We start from the raw sequence: 16,628 nt of genomic DNA, 5'->3' as shown, positions 1-16,628 counted from the left end.
TGCAGTCCTCTTGAAGTGATAGATGTGGTTCTGTTGAAGCAGTGATCCTGTAGAAGGGTCTGGTCTTCCTCTGACGGTCCAGTGGTGGTTATGGGCTCTTGTCCTCTGGCAATTTGGTAGGTAAGGACTGCCTGTGGTGTTCCAAAGCTCAGATTATATCCAGGTAGGAATGCTTGGTTCCTCCCCCTGGGCGAATCATTTCATAATGGGATGATGTTATTTTGTGAGTCATGCAGTAAGGCCTTGAAGGCTCATTAGCAGAGAGATATTCCCCAGAGGGAGTTATCAGGGATGTGTTATGGAAGAGATAAAGAGCACTGTCCCACCTGGTTTTAACAGTTTATGAAGATGGTGATAGAACATACACTTTTGGTTACTTCCTACATTGTAACAAGGGGTAAAAAGCTGTGGAAATGTCCTTGCTGGTTTTGGAGAGCCTGCAGGAGACCTGGAGAGATGGACCAGGAACACCCTGATTTGGGAAGCACTGGAAGGGACTGCACAGTACTTCCTGCTGGGCTTGTGGCAGCATGATGAGTTCCTAACTCCCACGTCACTGTGTCATCCTGCAGGTACTGCTTTGTCTGCTACCTGAAGGCTTCCGGGTCAGGCTATTTCAGCCCTCCCTGGGAAAGGTAACCTAGGGAATCTATCTACACCATACAGGAATGGAAATGCACCATTGCTTTTTTGTGTATCTGTTTCTTTTAAATAATGTTGAATCAAATTATTTTTTGGAGGGGGAATGGGAGTCAAATAACTGGGAAGAGAATTCTTGTTCCGTTTGTAGTGTGTTTTCTGAAGGGCCAAGAACCCTTCCAGCATCTACAAATGAAATGGGAGGAGATAAAACATGTCTCTTCTGAAGCACATTTGGCTTCTGCTGAGCACAGTCCTCACCCATCCCAGAAGCTCTGCAGTCGCTGCTGTGTTTTCATGCTAAACCTACAAAGTCTGGTTCCCTGGCAAGGCTGAGGCCTCAGGCAACATCTAGGCAAAGCACAGCTCAAGTCCTCTAGTAGCAGATGAGCAAGCTGACGTCTCCTCAGCTTATCCAGGCACAGAGTTAGGCTTAGCAAGAGCCCTGTGAGCATTGGACCTGGCATGACTCTTGTAACTACTTCAGTGACAGACCTTCTTTGTGTAACGGGCCTCAGGCAGTTCCCTGGGGTCCTTTTCCAGGGATAGCTTTATTTCCCTGAAAGAAAAATTATTGGGGTACACAATCAGCATAATTAGTGTGAATTAAAGTAATTTGAAAAATGCCTTATTAATCGTCCAGAGGCTTGTAAGCAGTGCAGGAAAATGTTTTTAATTATAAACATAATTTATGTAAAGTTAATGGACTCCCCTTTAAATTCAAACTCCTGAATGGGAGAAAATGAAAACTTATTTGTTTGTGTTTTCAAGGCTATATATCCCAGTTGCCTGGTTTTAACTTAGGCTTCAGGCAAAAACTTGTAGCCATGTGAGCCTGGAGCCATTGAAGTGGCTCTGCCTTTCTTAATGCTCTTAGCTCTGCTGGAGTATTTAAGCAGTCACTCAGCAGGGCCCATGCTGGACAGACATGCTTTTGTTTCCTGTCCTGTTGGTGGTATTCAGAAAGCAAGAAGTTAATGGCCTAGAATTGAGCCAGGCCTCCTACAGACAGATACGGTTTGAGCTTCCTTAACTAATCTCTGCCAGCTCGTGTTCTCTCAGAAGCTGCTGCTCTTCTGCCACTCCAGGCCTTGCCTCCCACACAGCTCTGCTCAGGTACCTTGGTCCTGACTTGCAGTAGCTCCTGCCATTCCCACCTTGGACCTGCTGAGCAGGCTTTGTTGTTCAAGCTTTCCAACATGTTCAAAGAAAATTTCCAAATTGACTTTTGCCGTGCTGAAAAGACAGGTTAAGTGCCATTAGTGTTTTGGGGTTTTTTCCCCCCCCCTTCCTTCTAAGCAGAGTAACATTAAACTCTAAAACCTTTTTGAGAGTTTCTGCTCTTTTTTTTCCCCCAGTATTCCAAGTCTTGTGGTCTGTGGCTTATATGCAATGCCAGCATGGTCTGATGAACCTCCCAAGTGGAAGAGATGATTTCATAGCGCTTCACATGCACTGCCCTGGTGATCTTGGAGCCAGGCATTGTTATACTTTGGAAAATCCGGTGCTGGCTCTTGCCAGAAGATGGTGGATTTCCTTGGAGATTCATGGAATATTTTGGCTGGAAGGGAACTTTATCATCACCTGTTGTGACCCCTCACATAATCCTTTCATGCAGGGATAATGCCATCAAGCCTGTGACTTGGATTTGGAGCTAGTCCTTCAGAATGGACTTTGATCCAGCCATGGTGCTGAGGGCTCCAGTGAAGGACATAGAAGCTTTTTCCTCCCCAGGTACATCATTCTTCTCAGAGCACTGTAGTTTCACATGCTGTGAATTGAGAGGTAGGAGGGAACAGGGGAGGTGATGTGAGCAAGGGGCTGGGGAGTGTTTCTGATGCTGTCACTTCAAAATTAAGTAAATTGTAAATTCCACTGCAAATCAGAGCTTTCACAGGATCTTTCTGACAGCACAGCAAAGTGAGAAGAGCAGTCATCCATAGTGATTTGGATTGTTACAACAGTGGTCATCAAATTCTTTTGACCAGGGGCATGTGAGATCAGACACAATTACCTTCTCTCCCAAGTGGTTCTCCTCTGCCTTCTTTGGGTATGCCACCACCATTTCTAATCTGCAGTGAGTTCTAGAGCTCTCGGATAAATGAGGCCTGATTATTTTCAATAGAAGAGAGGTGTGAGCAGAGGGGAGCTCCCTGCGCACACTCCTGCAGCTTTTGGCTCTGCATTGTAGCGAAAGCTGGAAGAGCTTCTTGCTGTCATTTGCGCTGGGATGAGCCCTGGCTTGTCCCCACTGGATTCCCTACAGTAATTGCAGACCCAAACTGAACTTAACTTTTTTTCTGGAGCACTGCTGAAAGATGCACAGGTTTTACTGCCTAGAAATGAGGATGGGGCTGCAGGGATCAAGTTATTACAGGGTTTGGGGACCCTCTTTCCATCTCTGTAAACACAGATGAAGGGAGAATGAGTCATGCAGTATTTGTTCTGATCAGTCAGCAGGATCTGATTTGTCAGTCGGAGAAGTGTCACCATTTTTGGTTTGGTGCCGTATTGGGGAAGATAAGTCCGTGAGGGAGGATGCCACAATCAGGATCACTTTTGCTACTGTAACTGTTCCTCTTCCTTGACAGGGGTGCCTGGCACACATCCTTGTGTGTAGTGTCCCCAGGCATTTCAACAGAAGTTCTGATTTTAACTGTGTTTCAAGGTAAGATAGAAATTACCAGAAAACGAGGATTCTGAGGAATTTTTTGGAGGACCCTCCGGCTAAATGAGGTGCTCTGGAGGAAAAGAGGTTGTCAGCTCTGTGCTTAACCAGCAGAGCTCTGGAGTTCATGCTTTTAGCTCTCGCTGAAGGCAGTAAGTTCCTGTATGTAACTGCCTGGCTGAATGGGAGCTTGTGTTGCTTAAAAAGTGGGACACATTGCAGGAAATTACCTTTGTAGGCAGCCCTGAGTACTAATCTGAAATAAATAGGGTACAGCATGAGCCAGAAGAGTACGAGCCAGGCCTGGACACTTGGCTGGAACACAGGCAGGGAAAGGCGAGGGAATCTGAGTCACATGTGCCTCTGCTTTTCCCTCCTGCCCAGGGGTTGCATGGCATTGCAGTTTGTCATGCCAGTGAAGGCTTTTTTTCTTGGTCTTGGACCTGCAGTGGGACGAGCAGGAAATGGCAGCAGTCGGAAAGCAGTGATGGCAAAGCTCACTGCAGCTCTTACATGTCAGCACCTGCCAACAGCTCCCAGCCTGTTGCCTGTTTCCAGGAAAGAAGAAGATCCTAGGGAGGTTTAGACCCTGCTATTCTAAACTGTGCTGTCTGGTGTTAACCCCAAAAAGCCCTCACTGCAAGCACCAACATAACACAACCTTGATTTTGGTGTGGAGTGTGACTGCTGTATTCAGATTGTCTTTGCTGTCTAGAGGACCTTTGTAGCTCTTGCGATTTCATGTTATGTGGAAGTTAGGGAGTTCTGGGGCATTGCCAGATCTTTGGAATATGAAACTTCCTTTCAGCTCCTGTGAAGCGGGAAGCTGCTGTTGGCAGTCCCTGGTCGCAGGGCCCAGGCTTACACCTCTGTGCTGTGTGTGGAACACGAGGGGATCTGCTCAGGTGTAAGGAGGGAGGTGCCACCCTTCCCCAGGTTCACTGGATGTGGCTTTCCTCATTTGGCGATTAAATTGCCTGATCTCCCTTCAGACTCCTCCTTCATCCCTGGGACCAGGCTCAGGGCATGCTGCATACCCCCCTCACCTGGGGAGCAGTACCTGGGCAGGGGCACCTCACTGCAGTCCACAATTGCACAGCCACGTGGCTTTTTCCACATTCATGGTGCCAATGGTGGATATGAAGAGATCAATGGAAGTTACACAGAAAACTAAATCTGGCTTTTTCACAACTGCAAGTGACTTCTTCCTTACTGAGATGAGCCTAGTTAGGAAGGTTGGAATGTATTTGCAGACATTCACTAAGAGGCTGAATACACTTAGAAAAAAGGATGTGCAGTAACTCTGGCTTTACAATAAGATGTTAATTATATTTCCTCTTACACAAATCTCAGAGTAGTTTATCTAGTTAAGGCTTTCCAAAGCCCTCTAAGGTAGAGTGTAACAACTGAGGCAACTACTCAGACTGGCAGGGAATCTGAATTGTTTATTCAAAGAAAGGAGCTGGTTTTATACACTTTTTCAAGGCACAGTATTTCCTTACATGGTAATTGTCACTAAGCGACCTATCATGCATCGCATGTCAGCAACACGCTTTCTTAATGTCCTTTTATGGGGTGATCATGCGCTGTTTGCCTGTCTGTCAGCTTCAGGCAGGCTCCTCTCTGCAGGGCTCTGCCTGGTGGCACCTCCTGTCCCCAAGGTCAGGCAGAGACAAGGCTCTCTCTGCTGCCATGTGCTTCTTTGTGCTCTGATGTCCTGCAGGTGCATGCCACAGCCTGCAGCTCAACTCCATCCCATCTCTTCCCACAATTATGCCCATTTTATGCAGGAGAAAGAGAAGCAGTGGGCAAACCAGGTTGAGAATAAACTCCTTTTGTATTCTGGGAACCCAAGAGTGAGCAAGGACATGGAAGGACTTGCTGGCATGTTCTGGAGAATCACATTGTTTCAGGTGCTTGCAGAACCAGCGTGTGTTTGTAGTACTGTGTGCTTTGCCATCTCAAAGGTGTTCCTTTCCTATCTGCGAGGTTTCGTTTCCCTTGGCTGAGCTGTGGCAGCTGTGCACTTCCAAATGGCTGCACAATTCCAGGTGCCTGCACATAGCTGCCTTCCTGCTCCAGCAGCAGGACACACCTTGGATGCCGTGGATCAGGGCTTTGAGGCTGCTTCTGTCTCGCTGCTTCTGTGCAGGGTGAGTGACCTGGATGCTTTCCTACTTGGTTTAGGTATCAAAGCCTCCCTAGTGGCATACCTGAAGGTGTAGACAGAGGGAGGGGCAGGAACAACCTCAGAGATAAACTCCATTGTGTGGGATGGTGGAGGCTCTTGGAATGGCCTCAGGAAGGAGTCAGGCAATGGCATGTTATCTTTGAGGTGCTCAAATACCAGTTTTGTCCCTAAGGAAAATGAGGAAAGACACTTTTAATGTTCCTAGTGTGGCAGAAGCCCTACCCTTAATAGACAAGAATCTGCACAAGGGTGTTCTGAATGTCCCAAGCCTAGAAAAATCTTCACTGACAGCTCATGCCTCATTAGGTCTAACAGAATCTGGTGTGCAGACAAGGGTCAGCCCCTTTAGGATGTGAAGCCTGGAGGTGACATCATCCCCTAGTGCTAAAATCTTAAAAAGCCTGTTGAGTGTTGTACTCTTGTGGGTTTGGGTTGGTTTTTTTTATCCCCCAGTGCTATAAAATGTTTGGATTTGAGATCACTCATGCCAGCTTTTATGTTTTAAGGTTTTAGGCTATTTGTTGCTTTTTCCAAGTCCCCAGCTGCCTGTGTCCCAGTATCACTGAAGAATTTCAGCTCCTCTTTTGTGTACCTTATATCAGTAGATTTCCAGACCTTGTGGCAATACAGAAATGCTTGGGAAAATGTGGTTAGTGTATTCCATAAGCCTGGAAAGCAGAGGCAAAGAAAAGTCACCAAAACCACTTTAAAAACATGAATCTTGATTTCTGACATTTTATCTTTTCAAAATTCAAGGCAGAAGGAACTTGTTATGTGCTCTGTTAAAATCTCTATAAAATTTTCCCCAATTTTGGTCTAATCTAACCTGTGGGTTAGCAGAAAGGCTATGGTGGGAAGGCAAGGCTTGCTGCTGTTTTGCTGAGCATGCTGTGCCTGTGGAGGGGAGCTCCAGGCTCTAGTCAAATCCAGTGACAAAGGTAACGGCTGTGGCAGCTGAGTCGTTCTTCAAAACATGATCTAAGTACTGTGTACTAGGGATATTACTGACACACAAGGAGGCTGAGACAAGGAGTGCTACCACAGCAATGTAATCAGAGGCATTAACACTGGTTGATGGGAGACCTGGCAAGTAGGATATACACAGGACTGATCTAGCAGAGCTGATGGTGGAGGAGAGCTGGCTTGTCCCCATGGATGAGATAATGTTTGGTCAGCCATGTACATACTTTGTTGCTCATAACCAGCTCCTCTGAAAGGACCAGAGTTCAGGGTCTCTTAAAAAGTTAATAAAAAGAAGGGAAAACAGAATAGTTTCACGCGTCACTCAGGTGTGGGCTGGAAGGAGGAGATTTCCTGCTTGAGAATTCTTCAAAGTCCAAATAGTCTTTTCTCTTGCTGGGCCAGAATGTGAAACACAGAAATTGCTCCCTAACTGCAATACAGTGGGGGAAATCAAATTGAGGTCAACAGAATCTTGATTTCTAACCTTACATTGTTTTAGTTTTGAGGCTTTATAAGCTTTTAGAAGTAGTATCTTAGAAGTTGACATTAGAATTTTTAATTGAATCAAAAAATTTCCTGTACGAACTGATGAACTATTTACATAATCCAGCCACTTTGAAGAGCAAACCTTGCCCTGTAAGAACAGAAACAAACTGACCTTTTGTGACTGGAAGCACATTCCAATAAGTTGACTCTTTTTTTTTTTTCTTTTTTTTTTTTAAAGTAAGAAAAGTCCACCAGTTCTCTGCTGAGTCCAAACCTGGGGGATCAGCTCCCAGCAGAGAAGATGTCATAAAAAATAGCCCAAGTGTGATGTTATCAACACTGATAATTAAATTTTTACCTGAGAAACCTTGGTTCTTCCAGGGAGCCCAATCTCAGATGTGCTGGCACAGCACGGTTGGAAGTGTTGTACCAGGCTGGGCTGTGCAGTACATCCCCGTTTCGGAGTTGTGTCCTGATGGAGTGTAGGAGGAAAAAGTTCTAAGATCACTGATCACTGGGAAATTTATCTAGTAACTTCCTTCCTACTGTTACCTGACAATTTTGTTGAAAATCTCTTGTTCCTACCTACCTGTACGCTGCTGACAGCAAGTGGGATCCTTAAAGGCTGCTCTGAAATTCCTGCTAATAGCCAGAAATAGTTACAGCTTGTTGATTCCTTTCTTCTCTGTGCCACAAAGCTACCATGTCTGGTGTGAGGTGCAATTTTGGCATCTTGGAAAGGAACTGCAGCTGAAAGTGTTGCTCTGAGCTGCTTTTTGGAGGATGAAGGTGGAGAGGACCATAGTTGAGTGTGCAGCAGAGGAGCATTGAGAAGGATATGACTACAGCAGAGGATGAGCTGCTGAACATCCAGGAGCAGAGCTGAGCTAGCAGAGGCCTTGGACTGCAAAACACAAGGGCTGCCTTTCCAGAATGTGCTGAAGGGGATGTGCCGCAGTCCTGAATTTGAAAGTGAGAAGAGAAGCCCCAATTATTTCAGAGGAATGCAGGGCAGGAGAAGGGGAGTCACAGGAGGAGGATGGTGCAACCTCAGTTTATCTGTTCCTTATCAGATGTCACCACCTCTTGTTCCAGCCTGACCCTGCAGAGCCCAGGGCTGTGGCCGTGGGTCCTCTGTCAGGCCTGGAACTCAGCAGTGCATCAGGGGATGTATTGGAAAACATTCCTTGCTACAGTGAATTCTCCAGGAGGCTCTCCCTAGGAATTTGGTCCTGCTGGAGGGAAGGAGAAGAGGGGCATTGGTCTGTGATTTCAGTGAAAATGACAGTGAGCAAACGGCCATTGGGAAATGATAGCGGCGGCTCCATCCCTGAAAGTGTCCAAGGCCAGGTTCGGTGGGGCTTAGAGCAAGCTGGTCTAGTGGAAGATGTCCCTGCCCATGGTAAAGGGTGGGGTGGGGTGGGCTTTTGGGTCTCTTCCAACATAAACCATTCTGTGATTTTGTGACAGCAAAAGTTTCTTCTGGTGGCCTACATGGAAATACTGATGGCATTGTTATACCTGGCAATGCATGGAGGAGGAGGAAGTGCCCCATCAAGCGCTGTCCAAAATGTACAGGGAAAAATTAGACCAAAGTGACCTTCATCACTCCTAAAGCACAAAGGTGGAGGACAGTACCATAGATTGGGTGTTACTGGTATCCAGTTGCTGCCTAGTACTCTGCGGGGGGTGAACTGCTTCCTTTGGAGTTGGAGATATTTCTAAGGGCAGTGAAGGGGAGTCCAGAAGAGCTGGGGGCTTCAGTAAGTCAGTCCCTTTATTGGGTATAACAGCTCTCACAACTTCTCTCCACCCAAAATCAAACTTAAATGCACAAATGAAATTTAAACCTCCTTGAACAATGTTCACTGCAAGTGGTCCTAATTAAGGTTCCTTAAATGGCTTTACTTAGCTATCAGCTGATGGAATATTTACTCAAGGATTCTTTTCTTAAAAAAAAAACTCACAACCCAACACAGACACAAAATACTATTTATTTAATTATTTATTTTACAAATTCCTACCATTGATCATGCTGAAAATGTGACTCGTGGAGCTGGAGTGGCTCTTGTACTGAAAAAGAAACAGATTAAAGCACAGGAAAGGCAGTTTGCACAAGCAGGCAGCACTCCCAGAGCCCTTTGCTGCACCAACTTAACAAAGTACGATAAACTAGCAATTTTAAAATAACACAACTTCTCCCCATCACCTTGCAGGAACTGTTTTTCCGTGATGCTCCACCAGCTCCTCTCTACATCCCTTTTGCCAAACTAGTCAGTTCCAGTTTGCTCATAAATCACTCGATGTCACACAGTGAAGGGGAGGTGACGGATGTCCCTCAGAATTGCCAGCCTGGGCAAATCCTTTACTGAGCTCCGGGAACCTCTGCTCCCATTACTAATCCGTGCCTGCCTCCCCTTGGACAGGCCTGGCCACTTCCTTTCCCAACAATCCTCTCTTGCTTGTTTGCTTTTTGGAAAGCTGATTCAGCCTTGGAGCGAGCGGGTGCAAGACCCGCAGCGCTTTGGGTCCTGCCCCCACTGCCTGCAATGAGCCGAATAAACTGTGATGGAATTGCTCCATTACAGCCAGGACAAGCCCTATCTTTATTATTTTGGGGGGCTGTTTTCCCAACTGTGGTGACAGCTTGGCCTTGGAAAGGCAAGAGTGGACTGCGTGTCATGGGGGCTGCTGAGGCACCTGTGTTGTCTCATACATGATGTATCCCAAATGTTCGATCAGCCCTGAACCAGGGGCCTGGCCTGTTCCAGGTGGTGTTCCCCGGGGGCAGGGATGTAGTTAGGGGTGAGTTGGGGGTGCTGAGGTGTGCTTGCACCCTCCCTTGGGGGAATGAGGGTGTGTGATTGCTCATAGGTGTGTAAGATGGAGACTGGAGAGGAAGAGAAGGGGGTGCACAGATGTCATACCTGCACTCCCTCTCTGGGGCATGCCGGGGCAGGGGGTAGGTCTGCCCCTGCTCCCCTGGTGGTGACATGCCCTGCTCCCCTGGGTCTGCCCTGCCCCATCCCCCCTGCCCTGGCTGGATCTGACTCCCTCCTTGTGCCTGTCACTCCCCAGCACCCTCTGTCCCTCGGGACCTTGACCCTTGCTGCCTTGCCACCTGTGATCACCCCCTGCCCTGCTGACCCTCAGCCCTGACCTCACCCAACGCTGGATCTGACCCCCCCCACCTGCTGCCTTGGCCCCTCATCCCTCCATAACCCCATAGTCCACCCTGATATTCTGTTGCCCCCCAGCCCTGTGTGACCACCCTCCATACTTCCTGCACCTCCCAGATCTCCCCTGGCCCCGAGATCCTTCTGACCCTGCCTTGTGCCTACCACCCCCAGCTCCCCTGACCCCATGCGACTCTGACTCTCTGCTTCTTCCCCATACATCTGTGACCCCCCCATGACTCCCAGACCTGCCCCTATCCTGAAAGTAGATCTGACCTGCCCTTGAGCCTGCTGCTAACTCAGCCTCCCCGAACCCCATGACCCCATGGTCCATCGTGACCCCTTGCTACTCCCCCAGACCCGTGTGACACCTGCTATGTCTCCTGCCCCCTTAGACCTGCCCTAACCCCCGGGTCCTAATGACAGGCAACTCCACCCCCCCCCCCCCCCCCCCGCCCCGATCCCACAGGACTTCGACCCCCTGCTGTCCCCCAAGTCCTGTGTGACCCCCCCATTCCTCCTGCCCTCTCCGACCTGCCCTGACCCCCCGGCCCCGACCCCCCACCTGCCGTCCCCCGCCCCTCCCTCCGCCCCTTAGGCCCCACCCCTCGTTGTGCCACGCCCCCTCCCCCACCCCTCCCGCCGCGCAAGTCTCGCGAGACGCGGCGCGGTTTCCCCAGCGCGTGTGCCCCCATCGGCCGGGCCGGGCCTAGCGCCGCGGGGCGGGAGGGACGAGGGGCCGCACCTGCCCCGGCCCCGCCGCGCCCGCCGGCCCCGTGCACCCCCCGCCCTGCCCCCCTTCCCCCCCACCTGGCCGCCGGGTTCTCCCGCGAGGCCTTTGTCCTGCCGCCGCCGGCCCGCGCGCGCTCCGGCCCGGCCAGGCCCCTCACGCGAGGCCGGGGATCTGCGGCCTACCCCCGGCCCGGAGCCCTCCCTCTCCACCCCCTGCCACCTTTCCCCTCCGCCCTTCTCAGCTCCGGTGTCCGCGGCGGAGCCCGCGGAGCCGCCCCCGGCCTCCTCTTCCCGCCCGTGCTGTCGCCGCCGCAGCAGGTTCCCTCCCTCCCTCCTCCTCCTCCTGCTGCTGCTCCTGCCCCCGGCGGCGGCGGGATCCGCGCGGTGCCCGGGGAGCGCTGGGCCGGGCGGCGGCGGCAGGAGCGGCAGCGTCAGGTGAGAGCCCCCAGGGGCAGCGGGGGCAGCGCGGGGACACCTCTCGCCTTGTCCCCGCCCGGCCCGAGAGTGGGTGGGGGCGGCGGTGGCGAGGGCTGGTACCCTAGGCCGGGTCACGGCGAGAGGGCCGCGGCCTGAGCCCCAGGCGGCGGCAGCGCGGCCTGGGCCCTTCACCGGGCACGGAGCAGCGCAGGCTCCGCGGCCCGGCCCGGCCTGGCGGGCGGGGGTGAGAGCTGGGGGTAGCGGGGGGGCGGCGGAGGGTGAGCACGGCCTGCCGAGCCTCGGGCTGAGAGTTGAGGCGGTGCTGGAGGGGAGGAGGAAGAGGCCGAGGCGGTGCAGCAGCTGGCAGCGGGGCAAGGCTGCTCGCTCGGCGGCTGGTGCCTCTGCGTCCCGAGTGGGTAGGAGAGCGGTGCTGGAAATCCCCTCCCGGGAGGACAGGAGGGAATGCCAGCCCTGCCTGAAGGGGTACAGCAGGTCCCGGGGCAGCACCCTGTGGGAGGAACTTGTGTCAGCCTCTTCTCCAGAGTAGCATCCCGGTGTGGAGATGCGATTCCCTGCGGATGATCGCCCCATGATGGGCGAGCGCCCTGGGAGCACTTGAACATCTTGGCGTTTGCGGCTTGTCTGTCATTTTCCTCGCTGCTCAAATTTCCTGGTTTGAAAACTGGGCTTAGAGCTTTTTTGGGCTTTTAGAGCTCGTGGCAGAAATACAGTTTTTTAATAATCGCGTTTAGGACCCCATTAGTTTTTGAGGCTTGGGAGTGATTTGTGAGAGCAGTTGAGAGTGCCCCGGATGGATTCACTTTGCCTCTGTGACTTGGAGCCGCAGCATTTGGAGGAAGCGGCAGGGACAAAATGGACAGTTCATAAAAGGAACAATTGTGCACTGCCTGTTCTAGAGGGCACTTGCTGCCCTTCAAGAACTTTCCTCATCGCATATGCTCTTTACACAGCAAAACCTTATCTTCTGTTTCTGGCCTTTTTTTTCTACCATAGTCCAGAAAATGAAACTGGAACAGACATTTCTGGAAATGAACTTGATTGGTGCAGTTGTGAAGATGTGATTCACAGTTATAATGAACAGTGAATTTTGTCCCATTTTTTCTCAGTTCAGTATTTGAATTATGTATTTCCTGATTTTTAACCTGTTTATACAGTTATGCTGGGTAGGTTTTTAACCCTTCAAATAAGGCATCCATGGTGTTGGATTGCCAAGAGGTACCCCAGGTACATCCAGGATGTGAAGCTGCTGTTACTTTAGAAATATTTGATGCTTTGCCTTGTAAATTAAAAGGTTTAATCATGCGTTATTTTCTTCTTATAATCCCACTCTGTGCTTGGAAGAAGCAAAGCTGTTATCAGTGAAATCTGGAGTTCGTGGAGATCGAGTATTTCCAGGATTGGCCAAAAATAAATTATGGGGTAAAGAATGTTGCTTTTTTTTTCTCCTAGTCATGCAGCACAGATGAAAAGCTCTGAAGCTTTTAGTCATAGCACTCTGGTCCCATGTTTTCCTTTTAATAAAGCATCCAGTGGGAGAATGTGACATAATTGGTTTCTTGGATTTAGAGATCTTGAAATGGCTGGTACAACAGAGGAGAGGAGAGGAAACTCCAGCAGGGTTATGATTTAAATACTATAATATGGTGGCAAAGTCATGTTGTTACTACATGGTAATCTTGCATTTCTCTTGCAAGAAAGCGCTCTCTACGCGGTTGTGCTGCAGAACAGGCACTTTTAAATTTTGTCAGTGGCACGGAATATTAAATGTCTCTCCCTTTCCTTGCATTGCATAATCTGAGTGTTATTCTTCCATAGCAGCAGAAATGATGGAAGAATTGCATAGCCTGGACCCACGCAGGCAGGAGCTCCTGGAGGCCAGGTTCACCGGGGTTGGGGTTGCCAAGGTGAGCGTGAATACCTGTGGTGACAGGTATGACTGCTTAGCCATCCTGCCTTGTGCTTTGGTTGTATTTTTTAATTTGTACATGGATAATTTTGCTTTGCAAACAAATTCTGGATCACCTGTTGTGTTTTGACCTCTAACTTGTGTGAAGTATGTTTTAGAGGAATGAAAATGGGATCTCTGTGAAGAGATGTTATGCTATACAGAAGATTTGAGCCTCTAATGAAGTTCTTAGGAATTGTTCCATCTTAAGGCAGCTTGTATGCCCAAAAAACTCCATGACAACTTTGTAGAAGTGGGAATCTCATCTGGCTCTTCCTTTCTCCAAGAATACCTTTGGGAGCTGAATTTGGCTGCTGGTGGGATACAGTTTCAAGTATTGTGTGTTGGATACAACACATATACTGACTGAAACATTGAGTTCTCTTCTTTGGGGTGCAGGAGCTAAAATTGTCTGCCCCATCACATGGAACATGCACAAAAGGTATTTGAAGGGCTGCTCTCCTGTGTCTGATCCACAACTTGTCAATAAAATCCCATCTTCATCCTCACGTACAGCTTCCACTCAGTCAGGAGCTATCTAAAGCAAGGCACCCGAGTAACAACCTTGTGTGGTTGCTTGCTGTCCTGGCATTAAGCTGTGAGTTCTCCAGGTGTTGCTACTGTTAATGTCAGTCTTTCTGAGCAATGAAATGGTGACAATTCATTTTAAACTAGGTCAGGGATAATGAGTTGACTTTTGAGGGAGATACTGAGTTTTGAACATCCTAAAGGTAGATGGTGAAGCAACACATCATTAGATGATTTTCTGAAGCCACTTAGAATTATTTTGAGAAGAAACATTGTAGGTGCCGCATTTCTCAGAAAAACACAAAGTGATTCAAAACTTGAAAGAGTTTTGTTTCTGTTCTCACTTTTCTTTCTGCTCTGCCTCTCAGATAAAGTTGAGTCTGGGACGAGAGCACAAGGAAGCCAAATACTCACCTGTAAGAAAGTGTAGTAAGGATGATTAGCGCTAGAAGTTAAGAGGTAACAATTTTGGTTGCTGAAGTAAAAGTGTGGGGATTTTTTTTTCTTTTCCCCCACGCTTAAGACTTTTAACATGTTACCTTCTTTTTCTTGCATAAAACTTGATGGCATTTTCTGTACTGTGATCTTGTTTCATACAACATTACAACTTTTCATGTACTTTATCACCTGTTTCTTGCTTCTTTTGCTCCATATTGTCACTTTAGAATCTTTAGTACAGATAAACCAAAACATCTTACTAGAAGAGCTAAAAGCATAGACACTGGTATAGCTTTAAGTCAGTGCCAATGTACACTGTGTCCACTAAGAGTGTTAGCAACTCTTCCTTTAAAAGGAATAACCTTTGAGAGATACAGGGAAGCAAATCTTAATTTATTTCCAGTATGTTTGGAGCAGAAAGTACATGCCTTTTTCTGTAGGGGTGAATATTGAAAATTCATTTCTAAAGTAATCCAAGTAGAAATGCCTTATTTGTTGGAGGCCTCACTTTGAACAAAGCTGTTCTGTTACTGAGTTTTATTTTTATCTATTGTTATACAGTTTTACCTTGTACTAGTCAGTATACTGTTAAAGTGCATTACACTTATTGCAAACAATATATATCTTTATTTACTTGCATTCTTGCTAATTTGCAATAGATCAACCAACCATTGATATAAATTAGCATGACTCTACTATGTTGCAGCAAATCTTGGTTGCAATATTAATTTCAGCTACTACATTCCCTCCCAGGTTGGTGCTTCAAATTCCCTCCCTACCCCCCCAAGCCTCCGTCCGTCATGCTCCGCACTGGCATTGGTAGGTCACTGTCTTAAAGGGAATATATTGGGAAAGCTGTGATACAATTTTGTGTGATTCAGCTAAATTTTTTAGCTGGCTCAAATGAAATGTTTAAGGAAAGAACTGTGGAGTAAGTGAGTGCCATCTAGTGGGACAGGGCCTGGCCCTTCCTCCTGGGATGGAAGGTATTTGATGCTGTTTATTGCATAAAAGGAAGAAATGTCATCTCAGATGCTCAGATGTGATTGGGTGAAGGCAGCAGGCAGTTGTACTGAGCTTCCTGCCTTCCTCCCACTGGGTGTATCTCGCTGTATATGGCTTCTTTCTTTAATGTGTAGAAACACAGCGCATACTTTGGACCTGTATAAAACAAAAGCAGTAGTTTATGCCTTAATACAACTTCAGCTTCAAGCCCACAGTTACTGTGTTATTAAAAAACAGCTACAGCTGTTTTGAGATATGAATGAGAGCAAGCTGATCCAGAAGAAGTTTTCAGGCTAGAAGCTAGAAAAAAGCTTCTAGCAATCAGAGTCGTGGGATTCTGGAAGAGCTTTCCAGTAACAACAGTAGAGGACAGAAATCCTAAATTGTTTTGGAAACAGCTGTGTGCTTGTCACCTCCTTTGGTAGCTGAAGGCACAACCCAGTGACTGAGGTCATTTGCAGACCCAAAAGCCTCAAAATTCTGTTGCAACTCTGTGATGAAGTTTCTTACTTAGTAGCTGAAGAACGTATTTCTCTAGAAGCTTGGAGTTAATTCATTGAATCAAATTTATGAGAAAGGAATGTTTCTAGGCAACTGTTATACTCCTGTGCTTCACCCATGTCACTAGATAGCTTCAAAAAGCTGGTGATGCTTTAGATGTCTATCTTTGCCATATGGTAAAGTGCCATTCTTCCTCAAATTCCCAGAGCAAGTTCCTGAATTAACACATGATACTCTGACACAGACTGTTCCTGCTTATTTAGCTATTGTTTATATTTACTACTGGGAAAACCTATGTGCATTCCCCTTAGGCACTATCCTGACTACACATCATCCTTGGGTCAGGAGGCCCAGGAAAAAAAATGTGAGTTGTTCCTCTAGATAATATTGTTTAATTTAGTCTATTCTCACCTTCTACCTCCTTTCTTCCTATTTGCGTGCTGCCTTTAAGATATCAGGTGGGTTAACTTGAAGGGATTTGTGTCATTTCCACAGACTTTTCCTGGATAAGAATTTGAACAAGTAATTGTGATGGGTGAATCCGTGTTTGCACACAGCCTATCTCATGCTTTACCAGGGTGGGTCGTCACAGCAGCACATGTATCTTCTACAAGTTTGGTTTTCAAAAGATCTCTGAACCAAGCTCTGTGTGTGCTGCTTTCGTAGTTAAACTAAAATGGCTGAAGTACTTCTAGGGAGAGTAGGTGGGCTGTAGGAATCTTGTAGATCCATCTCTGACTATGCCAGAGCTGAAAAAGTGTTTGTCTTGGTGGTAGCTAGTGCTCCCTTTCCTCCTGCTTTGAGGTAATGATGCAGAATATATGCCGTCAAAAAATTGTTCATAAAGAACAGTATTTGCTTGTATTAGTTTGGTTTTTTACTTATTCTCTCTAACCTTCGAAGTCTTGATCACTTCAG

The 16,628-nt window shown here is 47.8% G+C and overlaps 1 protein-coding gene across 1 annotated transcript in view; it reads left to right on the top strand.

Annotated features, from left to right (window-relative positions):
• Window positions 1-10,998: 10,998 nt before the first annotated feature.
• TLK2 (tousled like kinase 2) overlaps window positions 10,999-16,628 on the top strand; it is a 43,024-nt gene continuing 37,394 nt past the window's right edge. Inside the window, 3 exon segments of the mRNA XM_058423654.1 lie at window positions 10,999-11,290; window positions 13,109-13,197; window positions 14,958-15,023. Coding sequence (XP_058279637.1) covers window positions 13,117-13,197; window positions 14,958-15,023 — 147 coding nt within the window. The 5' untranslated portion in view covers window positions 10,999-11,290; window positions 13,109-13,116.

This window comes from Hirundo rustica, chromosome 27 (assembly GCF_015227805.2).
Source record: "Hirundo rustica isolate bHirRus1 chromosome 27, bHirRus1.pri.v3, whole genome shotgun sequence".
NCBI lineage: Eukaryota > Metazoa > Chordata > Aves > Passeriformes > Hirundinidae > Hirundo > Hirundo rustica.
The sequence above is the reverse complement of the archived record's forward strand: the minus strand, read 5'-3'. Positions and strand labels throughout refer to the sequence as shown.